At 36.3% G+C, this 25,148-nt stretch overlaps 1 protein-coding gene across 1 annotated transcript in view; it reads right to left on the bottom strand.

The window, feature by feature from the left end:
* Positions 1 to 25,148, bottom strand: part of LOC132554072 (gephyrin-like) — an 89,751-nt gene that overhangs the window by 8,115 nt on the left and 56,488 nt on the right. The window contains exons 15-16 of the mRNA XM_060218370.1: positions 20,563 to 20,650; positions 19,772 to 19,845 (exon numbers count right to left, since the gene is read on the bottom strand). Of these exons, the coding sequence (XP_060074353.1) occupies positions 19,772 to 19,845; positions 20,563 to 20,650 (162 nt within the window). The remainder of the gene's footprint in view (positions 1 to 19,771; positions 19,846 to 20,562; positions 20,651 to 25,148) is intronic.

Below are 25,148 nucleotides of genomic sequence, written 5' to 3'. Positions count from 1 at the left end.
CATTTTAGCCACATTGTTCGTATCATACTAGTTATTAAATCAGCGGTACTTAAAATATAACAACAAATTGCCTATTGCGGAAATTGTTTACGAAGACAAGTAAAAGATTCCATGGTCCCTATTGACTTTCGTCGGTAAATCTATAGCACAGACAAAGAAGCTTAAGCGTTCCATCAATATTTTATTATTTTCTCGTGTCATTTGTTTTACTTTCAGGATGTATAACGTATACAAAGATTACTGCTCTCCTGACTGGTCTATTTTTTGCGTGTCAAGGTGGTGTATGAATAATTTCTCTATCACTCCCACTACTTCTCTGAAGTCAAAACCTCCGGAATGGCTTGCATCGATATATTTGGAAATTGGTCCTTAACCGGTGTTAAAATGTTGATTGCATTGAAATAGTACTGACGTACAATTGGCTATCAGGTGTTGCTATCTCTTTTAGTCGATAACTGTCCACCTCCACCACGTCTGCCAGAACTAACTTATGTTCATTCACTTTAAATCAAATGTGACAGTTCTTAATTTGTTTTTAAAACGGTTTGACGATGTAATTACTTCAAGAAACAAAAAATTTAGATAAATCTTTCTCAACCTCAGACCTTGGCTGACATATTCAAATGGCAAACCTGCCAGATAAAAATTCAATTTAAACGAACATGTTCAAAGTGTCACTTTACAAAGGTCGTTCATTTACTCAATGTGCGCTACATGCTTAAACAAAGTTAAGGTTAACGTGAAATATACAAAACAGATTTCAAGAGATGACTAGTCGATTTGAGATGTATGAAGAGATACGAAGAAGCCACGCGCAACATTAATTGATATTAATGACAATTGTCACACAGGTAAATATTAACCCATTCAACACGGAATTTGCCATATTGGTTGTGCCTGTGAAAATTAATGTGTTCATTTTCGGAATAATTCTAGCATGCAACTATAATCTTATCAAGTACGAGAAATAACACTACCATATCCAAAGCTTTCACAAATCAATTGTGTAAATACCATAAAGTACGCTCACGTATCTATAAATAGGACACTCAAACAGCTATATATGTGTTATATATAGAATCAAATATTTAGAAACAAATAGGTCCCCGTCGCTATTTTAAATATTGCTAGATATGTATTTTACAATACGAATACAATATGAATTCAAATCAGTTATAATATTCTAACATACAATTCTTTTGAACTGGCACTTATAGTTACGTAACGACTCAAAATTGATATATCAAACCCAGATATCAGAGATCTCAAGCAACGGCAAAATGTGTAATATTCTTCTACTGTCAACAGACAATCACAGAACTGATATCTAGATGACCACTTTAATAATGCATCTAGTACACGTTAATGTCCTACGATAAAAAGTATCACGGAGGTGGCCTATTTAAAATGTATATAACATTACGCCGTGAAAAGGAGTCACGTTTGGTCATTCATGAAATACCTGAGATAACACTAGTTAAGAAAGCAATATTACCACAATAAAACCAGCAGGGCGTCTGACAAATTTATCATTTGAAGAGTAACTTCACGGAGAAAATATCTAATCATTAAAACTAGCATCTAATTAACCTCATTATGTTGCAATATTTCTTATTTCAATATGAGAGCCATACCATACATTTTCCTTTTATCCCATGAAATCTTTGTTGGTGGTCAAGTTTGCGCATCACGATCAGGCATGACAAAAATATAGTGTGGCCGATTCATCTAAGTGTTAATTCGATGGGTACTGCATTCTTCTTCCATACCAAGGTTATTTGAGTATTTCAATCCATGCTAACAACTAAATGTGTGCAAAGTTGATTTACATAATTGTTTAAGATTTGATGTAAGATTAAACAGGTTAGAATTACATCGATGACTCTTATATTAGGCTCAGCAAAAGTAAATATGACCTATCCAAATTCCTAAGACTTCAACATGCTCATCTGAAATGCACATGGTTTAACCAAGAGTATCAGAGTTAATCAAGTTAAACAAAAAATGCATATGACCTATTTCAATAGTCAACCAGAAAATAGTATCAGAGTAATGATAAAAGTCGACGTTAAACAAAGGACAAGCCAGCCAAAACTACTGTCGTATCTTGAGAGCGGTTCTTGTCAGCAAGTTTTAACCTATGACTTTGATCTAAGGTAAAACGTAGCAACAATGGAAGTTTCTTTCCAGTCGTAAGTTAATTTGCTTGGTTGCATAATGTCACATTACCATAATGAGGCTGTACAAAAGAATGAGTGATAAAACTGGTCGTTTGCTCAGATTTTTAAGACTTTGCCTCCTTTATCGACCTTGGCTTCCATTACTTGAAAGGCTTCCGACAAATCTGGTTGCCGTTCGTTCAAATAAATATAAGGGTTAATCCACAAATCGGCATGGACATAAACCCTGACTGACACACATAACCTACTACACACGTACTGTATTGTTTTTATTTTTGTTGCATGAAATTGCTACCAAAATGAAGTACATGTACACCCCGATGGAATAGCATCCCTTGTATCATATGCGTCATATAGTGAGATTGCAAACTTTTCCTTTGTTAATATTTCACCTAGTGTAAATGAAAGTATATTTAAGGATTGTATAAGAACTCAGGTCACTAGCTAACGTACAGGAATGTAACGTTACCTACATGTAATCTATGAGGAACATTCTCACCGTATATCGCTATAAGTAATGCTGACACTTAAAATGCCACTATCATTTATCGGTCAGTTATATTCATTGAAGGGCGTTTACATTCATTGAGAAATAATTTTCTGCAATCGCCATATTAGTTTATCCTGTCTGCCCTGTTTTAATTGGTTATAATAATTGGTTCCAAATGCAATGACGTTCAACACAGATAACCTCGACACACTTAGTGTTTGGCATACTTGGGATCACGGATGTTTAATTCAGTCGTGTGAAGGAGGCTTTGCATAACTCATCAAAGATAAAAAATATGGCTAGTGGATATTTCATTGTAAGTTAGGTAATTATCCTTGATGAATGATTTGACTTCCTTTTACTGCTATTCAGATACAAAATAAGTTCAAATGATCTTAATTAAAGGGTTTAAATAAGAGCCCCACAGGGACTGTGTCGTTCATCTGGCTTTGCTTGGCTAAAATCGCTTAGTCAACACTAAATATTCCAAATATTATTCCAAATAACGAAGCACACACCAACTGACGAAGGAATTTTAACAGCTTGTTAAATTTCCCCTTTTCGGCTCCGCCCCTGAGGTCACTGGGGTGAAAACCAATTGTTATACAAGCTTGGTCCCCCCCCTAACGATGCTGGTCAGTCGTTAATGACTAGAATAAAAATAGTGAAATTAATACAAAGCAGTATTTGTAGTAAAAAGTTGAGGGACGCCAGATGATGTACAACGCACGGACGACGGACGCCGAGCCATGACATGAGCTTACTGGGTCCTTCGGACCTGGTTAGCTAAATATAACATATCAAAACAAACTAAAATAAGAAGCAAATCAAGCTCAAATACAAGGGAAAACACGAACAAAAGTAGTTTTTTTGATTAATTAGCGGAAAATTTCGAACGGAGAAACAGAAATACCAACGGCAAGACGAGAGAAAACAGGAACAAATGATGCTTTTATCGAATATGGAAACGAGTCCAGTCGAGCCGAGAAACAGAAATACCAATGGCACTTTTGGAAAGGACATCGTTCTCTTTATCACGACGATATCAGTCTAGATGAAATCATTGTAATGTCTCGTTCCATCCTAACTTGTATAACTTGTAAGCATGGTAGCGTCGATGGTTATATTTACAGTCTAAGTCAGTTATAGTGCGATGGCGACTTTCCAGCGTCAGCTTTGCACTTATCGCTGAGATTAGAGTGATTTACTACATCCGAAAACAAATATTTTGTTAGAAAATTGATAAAGTTAGAAATCCTAACCATTCCGAGCCATTGTAAGTAATATGCTATAAACATGTCACGTGTAAAGTCTTATGAATATCGTCACTGGTTCTCTATATACACGCCTATTTTATTCAATATCAGAGCATTACCTTGAGATTGAATAATGCGCTAAATGCATCCCTCTTCTTTAACATATTACCTGACTATCATCTGTTTTCTCTCTTTTGAGTTTCAGCAATTTCGGCAAAATGCATCACCAAAATATTCTAGAATATTCATGTTTTAGCAAACTGTACAATCGTTTATAATGGTATTATTCTGTTCACCATGGGTTTAGGCCACAGAAACTAGAACTATTTAAGGAACTGAAAGGTCAATACTGAATGCTGGAAGAAACATTTTTAAAGTGGAATATCATAGGTTTCAACGAATCATCCTATAGCGCTGCTTCCCAATATCGAACATCATCTCATAAAATATTTTTTCCTGAGAGAACATTTATTTTCAAGCCTGTACACTACCATTCATTTTTCCAATATAAAAGGCGCGTCTAAATCCATGAAGTTATTGAAATTCTTCGTTGAGTTTGGTGGGAAAAACTCTAAACAATGTAATTAGCAAGAGAACTGCATATCTTTCATGGCTGACTTATTTTCGTTTTCACACGAAAGGGGCTTTTCGAAACAGTTCTTGAAGATCTTGTAAAGTCTTTAAATTACACATATATATGATATTACATGTTTGCGTAGCAAGAAATGTTATGGCAATGTCCATCGCAGTTACTCTACAGAACTGGAAATCAGCGAAACGACAGACTCTCTACATCAGCTGCTTACCTGAATACTTTCCAACAAAGAAATCACCAGTAACACCATGACACGCTGTATGATAAACGTGATGATTTATATTTAACTACGGGGATTTTTTTCAATTTATAGATAGTTACATCATGCTTCCTCATTAACGTTGTCGCTGTTGATTTCATATTTGAATAAAACTATTCGCGTGACAAGATGTTGAAATCTGAGCAATGGAATAAAAAAAGATGAATATGAGGATACTTGATAAGCGCAACCATGTTTTCATTAGACAACATCCCTTGCCAAGAGCGAAACAGCCGTTCTGGGAAAAGAGTTTTAAAGGGGCCGTTCATGATCAGTGGACATGACATTATATGTCCATCAGCAGATATTACAGATTAAACAACTTCTGAGGTACGAACATCTTATTCTAAAACCGATGTTTATCATCATAATATACAATCAAATACATTTAAGAGCCTTTTTTCAATTACATATAACTATATACCCTAGAAATATACGGGAACATTTTATTAGATACTTCAGCTTGAATCACGTGTTCAACACTGTTAGCTGGAAGGTGTGTGCCATCTGATTGCTTGCTGTATCAATGTAAGTGATTGATCCCTACCAGCTAACCAGATGGGTGTTCTGTGTTTATAGAAGATGTTTAAATAACGTTGTAATCATCACATAACTGGACCGTTGAAATAACTGATTTTCACATTAATACACTTTCTAGTCATAATGATCGCATTATCATGCTTTGGTCTATCTTTTAGTGGACAATATAGCCAACGGGAAAATGTAAGCGATTAAGTATAGCTTTACAGCAGAGCAAATCATTTCTGCTATTCTTTTCACGGATCTATATGATAGACGTTAACGGGGGCACGACGGATCAGAGAAAGCAAATACAATGTTTACAGAGTGAAAGCTGAGAATCAATTCTAGTGTTTCCAATGTAGGCGGATTAAATGGAAATGTGAAAAGGGAAGGGGAATTACAGACACGGGACTGTTTACCTGTGATATCCGAGACGTCCGATTCTTATTACTAGCATTGCACATGTTGTTTAATATTGTAACCAAAGCAGATTAATACAAGAGGCCCACTGGGCCTTCAACGCCCACCTGGTATTGAATATTCATCAAAAAATAGAATCGTTATTCATCACAAATATATGAACATGTTCACGATTGGCATTCAAAGTGGCAAATTCAATTCTAATCAACATCCACAACAAACAGCTTCTTATACTCGACTCCAAATGATTACAGATATGACCTATATCATAGGTAAATGCCATTTATTTTTGTCAGGACTTCACCAAGAAACACCAAATATCATGCTGCCCGGACTTTTTGTTTACCATAAGAATTCTTTAACAGGTTAAGCCAATTTGACCTCAGTGACCTTGAGTAAGGTACTAGGTCATTTCTTTTCGTAAACTTTGTCAGCCTGTTAGCAAAATACCATAGTTCAACACATTTTGGTTTGTCTGAGTAAGCTGTTTTAAGGGTTTAACAAATTTGACCTCTGTGACCGTGAATAGGGATCAATGTAATTTCTTCTCGCAAACATTGGACTTCATTCTGCTAACCTTTAGATCAGGCTTCTGTGCCATTTGGTTAGTCAGTCGTCTAAAGCTTTTAACAAATTCAACACTGTGGCCTTAAATATGGGTCAGAGTCATAGTTGTTTGTAGAATTTGTCGGGTTCCATCCTAGAACGTCAAGTAATGTGCCTTTGTGGTTAGTCAGGTTTGATTTTAAGTTTTAACAGACCAACCCCCCCCCCCCATTCCCCCCTCCCACATGACTTTAAATAATGATCAAGGTAATTTGTTTTTGCAAACATTGTTAGGCTCATTCTAGGAATCCATCAGCCAAATACCTTGCTTCTGTGCCTTTTGGTTGGTCAGAAAAAGTAGATTGAAGGTTTTAACAAATTGAACCCTGTGACCTTGAATATAGGTCAAAGTCATTTCTTTTCTAAACCTTTGTCTGGCTTCATCCCAGCAATCCATCAGGCAAATACCGTGATATTTGGTAGGATGGTTATTGAGAAGACCTCGTTGAAATGGAAAATGCGACACGGAAGGACGAAGGATACTGAGTCACGGCCTAAGCTCACTTGGCCCTTCGGTAACAGTATTTTCCGATAATGAACATACTTCCTCTTCCGAGTATTCGCTATCACGAACAGTAAATAACAGTCCAGTATGTACACCAGTAATGTATATAGTATATACCCTACATAGTACTTCACACATTACGTATGGTTGTTTGGGGGTTAGTACTTCCTGCTGCATCTGTTCAGGGTTAAGAGTGGTATTGACGTCATTTAGCAAGTGACGCATGACATAAACAAGGCAACTTCTATTAAGTCTAGAGCATTTCCAGTAATTGTAAAAACACGAGTTAAAGACGCTAACGTATGATAACAAATTGTGCATTTAAACTTTTATGCTCTAATTCAAACACGAAGGAATATCTCACGGACTGTCAGATCAAAAGTTAGATAATCACAGATATGACGTCAAGTAACCCGGATGTATCTTATTGTATCTATTGTTTACATTGTACCACCGGTCAGGAATTGACACCTAATTTTACTTTATTTATACTTGTGTAAGACAAATCAAATCGTAATCAAGCGAATAACACTTACCTTCGCGAAATTTCATAAACATTGGTTTTGGCATAATACCGGTGAGAAAACATTTACATAAAAATGAACTAAATGCACAGATCAGTGATCAATAACATACTCTATTACCTGAAGATAAATTGCCAGTATTACCCGAACGTAATAAATCATTTGACAGTATTACCTGAATGCAATTGATTAATTGACAGTATTATCTGAATGCAATTGATTAAATGACAGTATTACCTAAATGAAATCGATACAACTATTGATAGTCTTCAAAATAGACAACAGAAAGTCAGTTTCAACGAAATGATGATCTATCACACTACGGTGAAGTGAAACATTCTGCAGTATTATGGTAATGTGTGATTAAAAAAGCCATGCACTAGCAATGATTACTGTTCTTTATCGGATGATCCACGTTCTTTGTTCCGGATTTGATTCTACACTTACAATATCGCTGTCGACTGAACCGGACGTTAGCAAGCACCATAAGTAATTCATATATAATTTAATACTCAATTCAGTTACATTTTAATTAAGGAAATGGGTACCATTATGAAAGAGGGGGAAAACTGGCAATTACTACAAGATCAAATAAAACATCGTGTTTGCTGGGGTTTTTGTTTCAAAAGTGTATTGTAATAGAAAGATTGGTGTATGATAATTTTGAGGTCATATACCTTTTGTGTTGCGTTCCTCGTCATTATACTAGTACTCAGTCTACACTGATATTACAGTCTCTAGAAACTGAATGGCATGCTATCCTACATCAAAATGTGGTTAAATCTATATGACCGAAAATTGGTGTGATACTAGATGAAAGTAAGGGTTGAGTTAGGTCAACACAAGGAGAAGTGATTGACAGCGTGTGAGTTGAGCATAAAACGACTTAATAAGTACTAGTCTTCCATATCCACTTAAAAAGGTTATATCAAGTGTACCATGCGTTGAATGTGAACGACATGGAAATATCAAATGTCAGTTTTTTTCGCAGATAAACATGTTTTTATGTTGTTGTGAGATGCCGACAGTAGCAACTTCCGCATGTGTGATGTTTATACGCACCATTAATTTAATTACAACTAGATATCCTGATAACATGTCCGGAAAAATGTGAATGTAACTAATTACATCAAATAAAAATTAACTTGTATACGCGGGTTCGAGTAAAGTAGTTACAGTTCAAAGATGACGATTACAGGTGCCGCGGAACTGTCAGCAAACATTGATACAAAAATTATTACAAAGGCCATGTTGAAGTTTGAAGAGATTATAAGCCGTCATATGTCAAAGAGATAAGGCCCATTTTACGTTTATATAAAGACATAGACGCATGGCTTATCTTTCATTACCAGAGCAAACTTTCTTTGACCAACAATTTCAAAAACAACAAAGAAAATATAGAAATGTCGAGAGAATTTTCACACAAATTCGATGAAGTTCTGGCACAAAAAAGAGGAAAAGACGTATTTACAAGAAGATTCCGAAAACGCAAAAGGGGAAAGGGACGTTTCGAAAGGATATGCGTCTGTGGCTTCCTCGCTATACCCGCCATGTAAATCTTGGTCAGTCTAAGTAAGCAGTGTCATGTTCCCAAATGAGAACAAGGTGAGCATCAACAGAACAACCTGGCAAACAAATGAGCATCAAACATGTCTAGCTTCATATCGGACAAGGAAACAGAATATTCCAAATGAGATAAAGAAGATTACCATCTCCATAACATAATGACATTAGAAAAGTGTTCATGAAAAAACAGCGACGAGTATAATACTGTTATTGATTGTTAGTAAATTAGGCGAGAAGTATCCTGATAAAAATGAGTGTTGAGAGATGCCGACAAAATACTGACAAGAAATGAAACACGGGAAATATATAAACTGTAGGAAATGATTATGCGAATACATTTGAAAAAAATGTCTGAATGGAGACGTTGTGAAGTGTACAGCGATGACGTCAATGTCTGAAAGAAGACGATGTGATGTGTACAGCGGTGACGTAAATGTCTGAATGGAGACGATGTGAAGTATACAGCGGTGATGTCAATGTCTGAATGGAGACGATGTGAAGTGTACAGCTGTGACGTCCATGTCTGAAAGAAGACGATGTGAAGTGTACAGCGATGATTTCAATGTCTGAATGGAGACGATTTGTAGTGTACAGCGGTGGTGTAAATGTGAAGTGTACAGCGGTGGTGTAAATGTGAAGTGTACAGCGGTGGAGTCAATGTGAAGTGTACAGCGGTGGTGTAAATGTGAAGTGTACAGCGGTGGTGTAAATGTGAAGTATACAGCGGTGGTGTAAATGTGAAGTGTACAGCGGTGGTGTAAATGTGAAGTGTACAGCGGTGGTGTAAATGTGAATTATACAGCGGTGGTGTAAATGTGAAGTGTACAGCGGTGGTGTAAATGTGAAGTGTACAGCGGTGGTGTAAATGTGAAGTGTGCAGCGGTGGTGTAAATGTGAAGTGTACAGCGGTGGTGTAAATGTGAATTATACAGCGGTGGTGTAAATGTGAAGTGTACAGCGGTGGTGTAAATGTGAAGTGTACAGCGGTGGTGTAAATGTGAAGTATACAGCGGTGGTGTAAATGTGAAGTGTACAGCGGTGGTGTAAATGTGAAGTGTACAGCGGTGGTGTAAATGTGAAGTGTACAGCGGTGGTGTAAATGTGAAGTGTACAGCGGTGGTGTAAATGTGAAGTGTACAGCGGTGGTGTAAATGTGAAGTGTACAGCGGTGGTGTAACTGTGATTTAGTGTACAGCGGTGGTGTAAATGTGAAGTGTACAGCGGTGGTGTAAATGTGAAGTGTACAGCGGTGGTGTAAATGTGAAAAATGTGAAGTGTACAGCGGTGGTGGTGAATTATACAGCGGTGGTGTAAATGTGAAGTGTACAGCGGTGGTGTAAATGTGAAGTGTACAGCGGTGGTGTAAATGTGAAGTGTACAGCGGTGGTGTAAATGTGAAGTGTACAGCGGTGGTGTAAATGTGAAGTGTACAGCGGTGGTGTAAATGTGAAGTGTGGTGTAAATGTGAAGTGTACAGCGGTGGTGTAAATGTGAAGTGTGCAGCGGTGGTGTAAATGTGAAGTGTACAGCGGTGGTGTAAATGTGAAGTGTACAGCGGTGGTGTAAATGTGAAGTGTACAGCGGTGGTGTAAATGTGAAGTGTACAGCGGTGGTGTAAATGTGAAGTGTACAGCGGTGGTGTAAATGTGAAGTGTACAGCGGTGGTGTAAATGTGAAGTGTACAGCGGTGGTGTAAATGTGAAGTGTACAGCGGTGGTGTAAATGTGAAGTGTACAAATGTGAATTATACGGTGGTGTAAATGTGAAGTGTACAGCGGTGGTGTAAATGTGAAGTGTAAAATTATACAGCGGTGGTGTAAATGTGAAGTGTACAGCGGTGGTGCAAATGTGAAGTGTACAGCGGTGGTGTAAATGTGAAGTGTACAGCGGTGGTGTAAATGTGAAGTGTACAGCGGTGGTGTAAATGTGAAGTGGTGTAAATGTGAAGTGTACAGCGGTGGTGTAAATGTGAAGTGTACAGCGGTGGTGTAAATGTGAAGTGTACAGCGGTGGTGTAAATGTGAAGTGTACAGCGGTGGTGTAAATGTGAAGGTGGTGTAAATGTGAAGTGTACAGCGGTGGTGTAAATGTGAAGTGTACAGCGGTGGTGTAAATGTGAAGTGTACAGCGGCGGTGGTGTAAATGTGAAGTGTACAGCGGTGGTGTAAATGTGAAGTGTACAGCGGTGGTGTAAATGTGAAGTGTACAGTGGTGTAAATGTGAAGTGTACAGCGGTGGTGTAAATGTGAAGTGTACAGCGGTGGTGTAAATGTGAAGTGTACAGTGAAGTGTACAGCGGTGTAAATGTGAATTATACAGCGGTGAAGTGTACAGCGGTGGTGTAAATGTGAAGTGTACAGCGGTGGTGTAAATGTGAAGTACAGCGGTGGTGTAAATGTGAAGTGTACAGCGGTGGTGTAAATGTGAAGTGTACAGCGGTGGTGTAAATGTGAAGTGTACAGCGGTGGTGTAAATGTGAAGTGTACAGCGGTGGTGTAAATGTGAAGTGTACAGCGGTGGTGTAAATGTGAAGTATACAGCGGTGGTGTAAATGTGAAGTATACAGCGGTGGTATAAATGTGAAGTGTACAGCGGTGGTGTAAATGTGAAGTGTACAGCGGTGGAGTCAATGTGAAGTGTACAGCGGTGGTGTCAATGTGAAGTATACAGCGGTGGTATAAATGTGAAGTGTACAGCGGTGGTGTAAATGTGAAGTATACAGCGGTGGTATAAATGTGAAGTGTACAGCGGTGGTGTAAATGTGAAGTATACAGCGGTGGTATAAATGTGAAGTGTACAGCGGTGATGTAAATATGAAGTATACAGCGGTGGTGTAAATGTGAAGTGTACAGCGGTGGTGTAAATGTGAAGTATACAGCAGTGATACCAATGTTTGAATGGAGACGCTGTAAAGTATACAGTGGTAATGTCAATATCTGAATGGAGACGCTGTGAAGTGCACAGCGGTGATGTCAGCGTCTAAATGGAGACGATGTGAAATACAGTGTTGGGTAACATCTCCTTTGAGAGACGATCTGACTTGTATGTACTGAGAAATAGAAGATGAAGTATTAACCTAAGGTAGGCGTGGTCGACCAATGACTTTTACTTATACTTTCTCTCTGAGGAAAATATTGCTAACTAGTACAATTTGCACCTGGTACACCAACAAAGGAGGAAGCGATCCATTTTATTAATAAAACACACCCATCACTGTCCCAAATTGTTTCGGATGTTGAATCATTAATTATGGCGAGGAGGAATCATACGTAACATTAGCGCGCGGTCGTCAAACCATGATATTTCAGCGTGAACACAAACCTACGGGCGAGATTTGACTTAGAATTAACCATACCGCACTGGGTTTACAATTTCTTTTCTTTTCCTCGACATAAACTGCACAACATAAATATTGGTATATATTGCCACAAAAATGTTCCAAATTATGTTGCCATTTAGGCTTTCCTGGTAATGAATTACATGCAGTATTTCCTCTCAAATGTTTATAATGAATTACGTTTTCATCTCGTCAGTGTATATATGTTTATTTATACTGTGCCTGTAGCGGAGGTGGTTGTTAATTATCCTGCCTACAGGAAATTGCTAATACAGAGTTGACTATAATTGTATTGAAGTGAGTATTATGCTTTCATCGTGAACCGGTTAATGAGTTTCAATATTATGTTTAGATCAACAAGATATTTATTCAATCAAGTTAAGTAGAGATGCACGCCAGCCCATTAATGAAAGCAATGCTATTTTTCTGCTTGTTTTATATAATCCAGTCAAACATTAATCGTTAACAGATTTAGAATATACATATATATGTAATTAAATGTTGATACAAAATGAGCGAACTACTTTCCACTAAAACATCTTTTCTGATTATCTATGACTTCAACAAATTTCCGCAACACATACTTAAAACATAAACACACAAAAACGGAAGGAATACACACAAGCAAAAAGCAATGTTTTCGATTCCATATCAATAACTACAACGCATGACATCCGCGTAATGCATTTCTTTCACGAGTCCTCTTCTTTTAGAAATACCTTTTAAACGTGAAACACCAGCGCAAAACATTCGTACCGATAATTGACGGTCTATAGTGATATGGATGCTGAAAAAGGGCAACTACTACTGTAAAACGCAATGCCAAAACGCAATTTCAAATCCAAACAGTCATCAATCGGCATTGCTTTTGACGTTCCAGCTTCCGGATTTGATACCACCTGGTGTCTCCGAGATTGCACTGTTCTGTATAGTAACGGTTACAAACGTTACGTAAGGTATATACATAATGTATATTCTGTGTAAAACAAAAGATAGTAATTTGAGCATCCTTTCAAATATCTTGGAAGGTATTTATATATGTTTTAAAATTCTGTAATCCTCCAAGAAACTAAAGTACAGCCAACAGCGGGAAAACACGTGTGACTAATTTGGCAACCAGTTTTAGACATGTAGTTCCCCAGGGAGTGCAATTAGACAGGTTCATCCTACACGTGTAAAAACATGCATCTTTTACTTGCATTTTATAAATATCTACCACACAGCATAAACTTTCCAAAATAAATCATTTGTTTATCATATTTCATTTAAAACGTAAAAAAAAAGCTTCAGGTGGTGATAAAGTCAGTCAAGCATGAGTCATCCTAGGAATTCATGTAAATACTGCTTTTACTGAACAACATTGTTAGTGTTGTATTGTAGCTACTCAGTTCACAAAAAAAAAAAAAACAGTATTGTTAGCACACGTGAAAAGAAAGAAAGTATCCATACAGTGATCTTAATGTTGAATGAATATTGTTAAAACCTACTTCCTTATAAAGTTTCAGCTACTAACTATCTATATGTAGTAGTAGTATATTAGTGGTGGTAAAAGTAGTAGTAGTAGTTGTTGTAGAAGTAGTATTAGATGTTGTTGTTATCATTGTTGTTGTTGTTGTTGTTGTTGTTGTTGTTGTTGTTGTTGTTGTTGTTGTTGTTGTTGTTGTTGTTGTTGTTGATGATGATGATGATGATGATGATGATGATGATGATGATGATGATGATGATGATGATGATGATGATGATGATGATGATGATGATGATGATTACAACTATTGCACAGTTCTTCCTTTCATAAATCAGGTATTTCTTAATTCTGTATTCTTTATTATTGTACTATATTTTGTCTACCATCCCATATTGTAGCAATCAAATCTAAATGAAACATGGTTAACCAACCCGTACTGTAATGTACGATAAAACATATTCACAGCATGTATCCTTTCATTTGATTGGACGCAAATCCTCATATACACACACACATATATAAATACACATCCCCATGAATGTTTCCTCTTCGTTTGATTTCTACTCTCTAGACACAAATGACTGATTGTAGTTTCTAATTATCAAACCATTGTTAGAGAGGGAGTGTCAGGGCAGCTTTAGATTGGTAACTGATCTTTCGTATTGATCACGTAACTCGCGTGTCATTCCCCTTCCAAAGTAAAAACATCTTGTGCAGCGTATACAATTTTCCTTGATATTATAATGAAGGAGGGTAAAGAAAACTTCACCACTGTAAATTTACCCCCTCCCACAATCATAAATGAATTGCAAATTTGACATTGTGGCAATTCAATTGATTGTGTACGCATTGGTGTTAAGGATGCGCTGCATAAAATTATCAAGTAAAAACGTCCACGAAAACTAAGATTTAATTTGTCATCTTTTCAGGTAATAATGTTCTGCGAGTCTAACACTGTACGGGGATTGTTATAAACCAGTAAGACTGGATTACACGCCATAGTTTTCCTACTTTCCGCTAGACATCGCGTCACAAATACAACAACAGGTCATGGCTATAAATCCTGTTATTTGATTGGCTTGAAACCTCGGAGGCGACAGAGGAAATAAAAATCGAAACAAATGCAAAAAAAAAACACTTCGTATAATTTTCATATATCTAATAATCCAGAAGAACGCAAAGTATATTCTGAACCTTGCTACTATTCGAATAAATTCAAGCATTGTATGCAGATTACCGAAGGTAGAAACGGCTGTATATGTGATTTTCTTTCATTTTCTGGCATAGACTATGTCTAAATTTGAATTGTTTGAAAGGATACTTTTTTCACAGGAGTTTCTTGTACACTTGTTTGCACCATAAGAGAAATGCTACAAGGTTAAGTACGCGATAGGGACTAGCTAGCAGAAAAGATATCATAAGACGGTGTAGTAATCCGAGATGAACTCCTGACTAACCTACTGACGGGGGAAACAGGACATTACTCTGTGTATAATGAAATATGAATGCCGATTTTAGTACACTTCAGTCGGCAATGCAAAGATCAAAGGTACCCACAACAAAAATTGGCAGTACTAAGAGTGAAAGACTATATGAACAACGTCTCCAATCAAGTGACGCACAAAGGCTGAATGACCGATGGAAAGGGTGCAGACCTGTACCTTTAACCGGCAATAACACACCCAAATGGTGTCTACCTGTTAAGAAATAACACTTTTACAGTAACATCATTAGCACCATCTCTTCGTCAGGTCCATTCCACTAAATAAAAGTAAATCTAACCCTAAATCAGCAGACGGTCTTTATCTCATCCTGTTGAAACAAGGTAAATTGAAGAAAATTACCCGCATTTTACCATCACAGAACACATTGCATCAGTGGAAACCTTTAAAATTGAAATCAATGATTGTATTAAACTGACATTAAATATTTCACATAACCCTTAAGGTGAAAACTCCAAAACCATAAAAATCTGCTTATAGTAAGAGAAATTTCAATAAAATTACGTAAAGTATCCCCCAAGGCCGATATCATTACTTTAACATTTCAAATTTCTACAAAACAACCACCTACGTTCATATTTCCTCGCAATTCACCTTTATCTTTCAAATGCCATACTGATGCAGGGGTTATAGCTTAAAACTGTTTGTTATTAAACATCCAAATAAATATTACGAGAAAGTTGTAACATTTAAGATATTATCCATTTTGTTTTCATGAAAACAGAATCGTCACAAATAGTCTGACTGAGGTAAAATGGAACTAAGTTAGTATCTTTATGTTGCTACCTACAGACATTAGCGGTATTCAGGTACGATTCCATGAATAGTCCATAATTCAAGTAGGAAGTGCAGAAAAAACACTTTCGTTTTTTCAAAAGAGAAACCAAAATTACCGCTGTGAGTATCCAAAACCAAACACTATATAATCACAAGTAGAATGAATGTTGTATAATTATAGATGGAATAAATTTTGCACTTTTCGTACATGTTTTGTTACATTAGTGTTTCATGTGTACATGTATCATCATACATAAACAAAAGACAGAAATGAGTAGTAATAAATATGAATTACACCGTAAATAAACCTACACAATTCATCTTTGATTCGGGAAGTTAAAAAAAAAAAAATCTTTGTGGTTGGTAGCGTGTGCCTGGTTATAACACTGCCTTATCATATATAGCCTGATCTATCTTACTGCGATCTCAATCCGGAAATGAAATGGAGAGAGTAATTCTTGGTCATGCATTGTTACTTTCGTGAACTGTGCGGAGTAGCCGATGTGATCTTCAGTTCCTCTTAAAGATACGATAATATTTGCTGATATGACAATGCATAGAGACTTTGGTAGGAGAAACTTTCTGTGTTAAGGAATACACATTTAAACAGCCTGCATTCTTCGTCAGACAAGCCTAAGCTGCACTTGCTTGACTTCAGAAGATGTTGTTTCCCGTCAAAGCTATTCAAATATATTAATGACCCGTGGTATCTAAACACCAACGACTCGAATACAATACAATGACATCCCGCAATTACTTTACAAGGAATGAAGAGTCATTCCTAGAAAATCCTACCTCAAATTTATCCTTACTACGATTTAATTTTGCCGTTAAATCATTCCGGATAATGTCCTTTTGAAGAAAAAGTCAAGCTATATCTTCATTGTAAAATTCAATTAAGTGTAGATTTTGTAATTGTCTCATTTGAATTAAGAGAAATTTTTAAAAAATGTAGTTTTCAACGTAGTAAATATTCATCTTTTTCCCTATCTCCAGAAACAATTCATACACTAAATTTCTGTTTTATTTTATACTACAATATGAAACATATGTAAGAAAGTTAATGATCTGGTAAAACCAGAAAAGGGTATAAGAGAAATATAACATACGATGTAATGATGTACGATATGAAGCTGGACACATTTAATTCTTCTTAGTATACCCAGTGGTTCCGTTGTTGTTTACTTAGTTTTCACATAGGAAATACCCATTATGTACTTGCATTGACTTAAATTTGCAAGGCAAGTGTCGTCAACGAAACAGAAGACGCTTACTCCTCCTGACCACCCGGTCTATTTTTCTTAAACATATTCAGGGATCTGCGGGTAAATATTTCTTTTACTCATATTCTGCCCAAGTTTCATCATATTTGATTCTAAGTTAAGACCCTGCTGTCCTATCGATACGGTAAGTGAAAGAGCTAGGAGGAGTAAAAATCATGATCCCGAAGTATATATTGGTAACATCAAATATCCAGTATAAAGAGAGGCGATTCTTCTTCCCGAAAACAAATTAAGTATCTCAAAACTTCTCCTAACCTATTTACCAATTTTCATCTGTGATATATATATTTTTATATATTGTATAACGGAGAATGGCTAATCATATCACATACAAAAGAATATGTATTTTGGATCAGTAAACACGAGCTATTTACTTCATTTACACAGCGATAAATGGTAAAAATTAGTGTGTGGTTTGTGCTCTATCCGGAAGGAAAATTTAGGTATGTGCCGTTACACACGGTGTTATTTTGCATGAATTTCCTCCCAGTGATCAAACAAGTGGGTGTAATATGTTATACAGGCGGTTGATAGGTGGTTCTTTCATGTGAGAGTTTACAAACAATAAGGGCCATTACTTCTTTATCACTCATCATCCTTGTATCCATCTCTACTGGCCTAGATATCCTTGGACCACCTCCAGCATCCCTCAAATTACAATAAACCATACGAGGCCATGCTCTTGAGTCCTAGTTGCCTATCAGATCGTCATAATTACGGTCAATATTGAAAGTTTCAGATATAGGACAGTCAAATGAATTCGACAAAATCTACCATCTGTTTAAATTTGACTTGTTTGTTGAGTTGAAAAAGGACAATAGCACAAGAATGGTTATTAAATCATTGAAAAAATGAAGTAGATCCGCTAAGTTAAGGTAACTGTGCTTTGGCATGTCACGGTCCAGCTGGTTTTGTGGTTTCAGGATTTAGAAGTAGCTATTAGTGTCCAGTGCTCGACACATGTCATCTATGAGTTAACAAAGGATGTTTTACGGTATCTTACAAGCTGTGATATCCTTTTCTAACATTTGGAGGATTTTTTAAAAAAATATCTGAACACTAAATGACAGTCCGAATCAGTAGTGTTGATAAGACGATTCTAGCACAGAGTGAGAAAAAATGAGTACCAAGTATTATAATTGTTATTTTACTACTTAGTTATTGTGACCAGCCTAAGCAACAAATTCAATCTTTATGCACGAATTGAAACACAAATTTCCAAGAACGCATGTTTTCTTATTTCTTATTTTTAACTAAAGTGACAGATAGATCAGATTAGATCAGCCGACATATTATGATAAAGTGTTTACGAAGCAAGCTGTACAGCCACCGAAAGCGACGTTAAGAACTGGAAGCACTTTCTTGAAAAAACATGGGTGCATTGTATATTGGTATATTCACCGATTCTTGTGAAAATATCAATTGATCACAAACATAAATGTTGTTATGCATTTAGTTTTGATTAACACATGTTAGAAATACACTAATGTTTCAAAGTAATCCTCGACGTCTCGTGGTGCCGGTAAACATTTGTACCTAATTCAAATCCATGTTATGATTTCAAACTATTGACAGTTTTATATGAAAGCGATAATTCGATTGGCTGCACTAGATAGTAATGTTTCTCCGTATAAAACTTCACATGCTAACTTTTTTCAGCTTACAGAAAGATACCCAACGCGTTGCTTACAATAAGCGTTGTTTTACTAGGCGCAGTACATCGTAAGATAGGAGCCGAAATTAGTGTCATAAGCAGTCGGAGATCATATCTGAAATTACATGTGTTGACCTTTGACTCATTAACATTGACCAATGACCATTCAAACAATGACCACTTCAATGTGTGGAAATTGATAATATGAGCTAAATCTGTGAAGAGCTATTGAAGAATTGACAATGACTAGTAACGAGAAGAGATGGACGGACATATGTAACACTTCCATACCCCCTACCCTCTGACTCCCTATAAAAGTAAAATAGTGGAATATAAAACAAATTAAGACTTTTACTTTTTATCATCCGGTAACACTATTCGTCCATAATGACTTTTAAATAAACTAAAACAGCAGCTTTTCTTTGCAAATACTGTATATGAAGCTATCGTCAAGGACGCAGTGGTTTTTATTATCGTTTCTCTTTACTGAGTATTCGTTCAGTTAATTCTATCCTTCCTCGCTACACCGGCTTTGAATCTGAATTACGATGTTGTGAAATGTTTGTAATTTTTAGTGTTGGCAACTTTAAAGTGCAATCACGCCGTGATTAGTTTCTGATAATCTTTCTGTAGGTCTCTGATATGTTCAAGTTGACAATAATATCGTATGTATTAAGACATTCTGTACTTTGTAACGAAATATGATTATGATGCATATACTACAGCAAATGTGAAACGAAACACGCGAGACACGTGGGTAAAAACCTATAAAAACATTCATGTAGATTTCCTTTTGACTATGTAGCCGTTATAAAACAACACGACCTTACCCTGGCTTCATAAAAACTCGTCCAAAATGTATTTTCGCCTTAAGGTCCGTCTGTAATACGTGTCGCAATAGATCCTGAAATGAAATTTACAAAAAAAAAATGTTAAAACCCGTTACTTTAAAATATATTATTTCATGACAAAGCTACTTTTGAATTGATCGAAATCAGATAAAGTTCAAAGTTTAGTGAAATCATCGGATAACATCGGTTGAAATATTTCTTGAATCTATCCGTGAGGACATTTCCGAACAGACTGGAATCCAACCGAAATATGGTCTATATTGACCGGGAGAGACACACATGAAATATGTATTCACGCATATTAATACTGTGCATAAATCAGGTTGCTAGAGATATATACACCCTGTTAGGACTTAATCATCAGTAAAATGATTCCTCATCACAAAAGTATTACTATGTAGTTATCATTTATACATATTTCCATTGTGCCATACCTCTTGTACAATTGTATGTATAAGAATGACTTCGGATCATGTGCCCTTATGGCCTATGCTTTTTCGTAAGTAATGGGCATGGTGATCGCAGTCTAGTATTTGTTTTATTCTGTAAACCTATCTTCCAAACAGAGGCGTCTAAGTGTGTCAGTATAGATTGCGATGCAAGTAAATATTTTCCATATCTCTTTATCATAATAGCATATGGAACATTGGTTAACTCCATTCAAAGGTATATCACTTTAAACATATATAATAGATCGACTGGATTAAAACATGTAATATTCAGGCATTGCAAAAATCCTGAATGTATACATTCAATAGTTGACATAATACCTTTTCGCCCATTGACACTCCACCCGAGGTCACGATGACATCGACCTTCTCAAGAGAGGATTTCATTAACTTCAGGAGGCTATCGGGACTACAACAGAAAAGCATATTAATATAAGACATCCCATCAACGGAACAACCATCTTATTTAATCTTCACACAATCTTCTATCTCTCAGTGACCGAATTGTTCACGATACAGCTGTCAACAGTTGTCGTCTGCCAGGCTGTTTAATATTCTTCCACGGTGTGTCTGAAGAGTCTGAAGGGTGCGTTAGTGTGTTGGGTTGAAGTGGCTATGCAGAAGTTGTCAAAGTGTCTACACTTCTAAGTGGAATGGCCTCACCCTTCCCAAGAATTGTCTCTGTTTTGAATGAGCATCCTAAATCCCATACTCTCGAAGTCACTAGCGGATGAGTGAGGTTTTCACAAGTTGTAATCTAAGATCTGACAATTACTCTATATTTACATGATTAAGCTTATTGATCAAACTTCAGATTACAAAATGCATCTTTTAATCTATCTATAAATCTAAAAAAAAACCTTCCCGCGAAATCACGTTTCAAAAACATTATGCAAACCTATTATCACCACGTATAAGTACTGCTTTTGCTATCATGGCCATGCCTTAGGTTAAAACGAAGGTGCATGCTTTATGTTCAAGGTACGATTTACTAGAGAGTAAACAAAATGGAAAATTAAGATTAATCATTCTTTTGATATGGTTAAGTTCAATCGGATAGTTATCCTTATATAAATGTGATGCTAATATTTGAAACTCACATATGTGCTCAACTCGCAGAACAGAATATTAATGTCTTATTAAACCAGTTTTTATTTTCTAGTTTTTTTTTTATTTCATTATCTAAATAATTATAAGTATTTATTTTTTGACAAGTGCGCATCAAGCTCAAAGTTTATATTTTTAAATGAACTAAAAGACGCCCAACCTTTCAGAACACCTTATCTTAATCTCCTTGTACGTTTTCATGAGTACTAGTGTAAATATCTTTCCTTTGTTTATATCTTCCTCTGTAATCGCCTCTGAGTTTTAATTAAGATTTTGTTACACATGTCAGTCATTCCTTTGTTGTTTTTATACTAAACACTGTCTTCTCTCTTGCATCCTCTAATAAAACAACAGTTATCGTTCCTGGCCTTAATTATGGACAGATACGTACGGGTACTCGTAGAATATTTTTCTATGAATTTCATTTACGGATTTCAGTGAGTTGTAATCTGTAAACTAACATGTCGACCTCGTTATCATTACAGACTGGAGATGTCAATCACATGACCTGTTGCGTTGAACTTTGCCAGTTATACCTAATTGTGGCGAGTAATCTCATTCTAAGGTATGACCACCACCTCATCATTCAGTGTAAAGAGAGATGAGTATATCTTCACTCCCCATAAAGATATCAACTCACCTGCAATTGCGCAAATGGTTATAATGAAAGGTGCACACGAGAGAGTTAGATGACTCAGTTAGATTTCAATAATGGTTCTTCTGCATACAGGGTCAGAAAAAACCAACAAAAAAAAAAAACGAAATATCAACATGTCAAGATGATCATTATCCAAACTCAAAATCAATAACACGAGGACAAACATGAATAAAAATTAAAATGTCTATAGGGAGAACCTCTTAAAAAGTACAAGGAAAATAAGACCAGGTGTTCCGGAAGAGCAAAACATTTTCTACTCCAACTGCTTCATCGACATAATCCGCCAGGTAAATCTACTAAATACAAGCAAGTCATATCACGTTCTCAAATGAGAGCATTTAGATATATTTCCATGCTCTCCGAAAAATTTCGGGTATATAATCGCCGCCATGTCCGTCCGTCCTTTCGTTTTCAGAACATAATTTTGTCCACAGATAAACAAGGATTAGGAAACTTGGTGTATACATTGCTTATACTTAGGCGATGTGTAATGTACTAAATCCCAGGTCCTAATCTTGTTTATATTTTCAAACGAGAAACGTTATATCACCATCCTGTTCAAAGCACAAAATGTATATTATATACAGTGCCTGTATCACATGCATTAAATCAGTCTATCTTTTTGTAACCATCGCAAGATGATTATTAAAAAATATTCTGACTTCGTTTACACTATCGCTTGCCCATATCAGACAACAACATGCGGATGTGTGGTTGTTGTGGGTGGGATATAATTTCAAGATGTTTGTTACTTAAACTGATTGAATCCAAATTTGCGGAAATCCATTGTCCGTTGTAAATTGTTAAGAGGAAAACCGAACCAATAACGTATCTGAAATAATAAGTTTCTGTAGTTTTCTCTCCATGTTTAATTTGTCACCTTCTCGATGGCGACATAAACTCTTTACATATTAATAATTACAGACAACTCTCAAAAGACTGGTATCCGATTACATTTTCTCAATCTCTAACAACGAAGGGATTGACTTCCATAAAGATAGCAATTCGATTACTTTGCACATTCTATCGAAAACTTCTATTTGTCGAAACATCATTGTAAAATGGTCAATATTTGATGATAATTACTCTTTCACGCCTAACAAGCCGGTTCGCTCGATGACTAACATAGAAGGCGTTCACAAGTGACTGATACAGACGGTAATGAGACACTACTACATAACATAAACTTACGTAATGTTAAAATGTTCACTACTAAACCCATTTCAGAACTGTAATGCTATCCTAATATAGAACCGATGATTAATTCTAATCTGGTACATATAGTCATCACTTTAAATGATAATACCGCATGTAATATGTGATTAGACAGACTTGTCGATTAAAATACACAAAAAGCGATGACTGTAATAATTATCAAATCCTTTTATATTTGTTCTCATGACTCACTGGTGGTGTTTGTATGTATGAGACATCTCCCAGATAGACCGCTGTCTCACACACTTAAGATACGATCTACTGATTCCGATCACCAAATAAAATTAATTCTGTTACAACACAGTTAATAATATTACTTTAGATGAATACTAGACAACAACCATTCAAGGCGAACATTTCCTTAATTTTCTGAAAGACAGTATTTTTCTTACTGGCATAAGCGGGAAGGGGGATGATGTGTGTGCTTCTGCATAATTATGATCTAGCTGATTAGGTAACGTGAAGTTAAAAACATAAAGGACATAAAAAACGGGTACGCTAAGCTATTGAAAAGGAGAAGATTTGGAATATAAAGACAAGTGCTGCAATGTATATAAGAAAACAAGAGGTCCATAGGACCTGTATGGCTTACCTGGAACTTAAAAGTCCAGCAATGTTAAACATGCCTATAGGTTGGTATTTCAAATATTTCCAAATTACAGCTCAATCACTTAACCTCTTTGATTTGGGCAAGACCAGGTAAATTTGTATATTATTGCTATCTTTCTGTTTTGATTCCCAGTAAGAGTTTATATGGTTATCAGGTTGTTATCTCAACTGTATCAAAAATATGCACCAGAAATAATGGCCATTGAGGTGTGCAACACCCAAGGGTTAATTCCTACAATTACATAGCTCCCCCCTTCCTGCCCTTTGAGGCCAAGATCCACATTTTATGTAAATTTGATTTCCCTTCACCAAAACCTGAGTTGGGCAAAAATCCATTCATTCCTACAGGAGTAGTAGGATTTTAAGTAAGTTGCTCTATTTTCCCTATTGGGCCCTACCAATACCGCCCCAGAGGATCGAGATCAATCCTTTATATTAATGATTTCCCTTAACCCAAACATGTTTAAGGCAAAAAAATTGATAAAAAAGTAAATCATTCCTACAGGAGGAGTAGGCTTTTATAGAATTTGCTCAATTTATACAAAATTGATTCCCCTTAACAAAAACAATTCAGACCAAATTTGGACAAAACCCTATAATTCCGACGGGAGGAATAGGATTCTAAATCATTTGCTCTATTCTTTTTACTTAACGCCGCCCTTCACACCCAAGGGGGCGGAAATCCAATATTTTAACAAAATGGATTTTCTTCACGTAAAGATGCTTCAGACCAAATTTGGCAAAATCCAGTCATTCTTACAAGAGGAGTAGCAATTTTTAAAATTTGCTCAATTTCTCCTAATGGACACCGCCCCAGGGGGTCGAGATCCACCGTTTATAAAAAAAATTGATTCCCATTCATCCAAACATGCTTCAGATCAAATTTAGGCAAAATTCAATCATTCCTACAGGAGGAGTAGGATTTTAAAGCATTTGCTTTATTTCTTTTATTTAACGCCCCTTTTTAATGATTTTAAAGAGCTTATTTACCTTTTGAATCCTGTCCCTCAGGTCCTGGAAGGCCGGGACACGCCATTTATATAAAAATGTTCCCAATCCCCTAATGATGCTTCTGACTAAATTTGGTCAAAGTACTCTTAGTCATGAATAGTAGCGTTCTGAAGCAAAAGTTGCAGACGACAAACGACAGACACCACGGTATCCCTATAGCTCAATTGGCCAGTCGGATGATCTCATATCATGCAAAGCCAGATATTCAGTTCATACAACTACCATATGTCCTCATTGCCATCTGCATACAAAGGCACATGATACAATATGAAACAAGAGTGCATGACCTGTTGAATGAGGTGAACAC

This window comes from Ylistrum balloti, unplaced genomic scaffold (assembly GCF_031769215.1).
Source record: "Ylistrum balloti isolate Yb309-2 unplaced genomic scaffold, AGI_CSIRO_Ybal_v1 Utg370376, whole genome shotgun sequence".
Taxonomy (NCBI): Eukaryota; Metazoa; Mollusca; class Bivalvia; order Pectinida; family Pectinidae; genus Ylistrum; species Ylistrum balloti.
The sequence above is the reverse complement of the archived record's forward strand: the minus strand, read 5'-3'. Positions and strand labels throughout refer to the sequence as shown.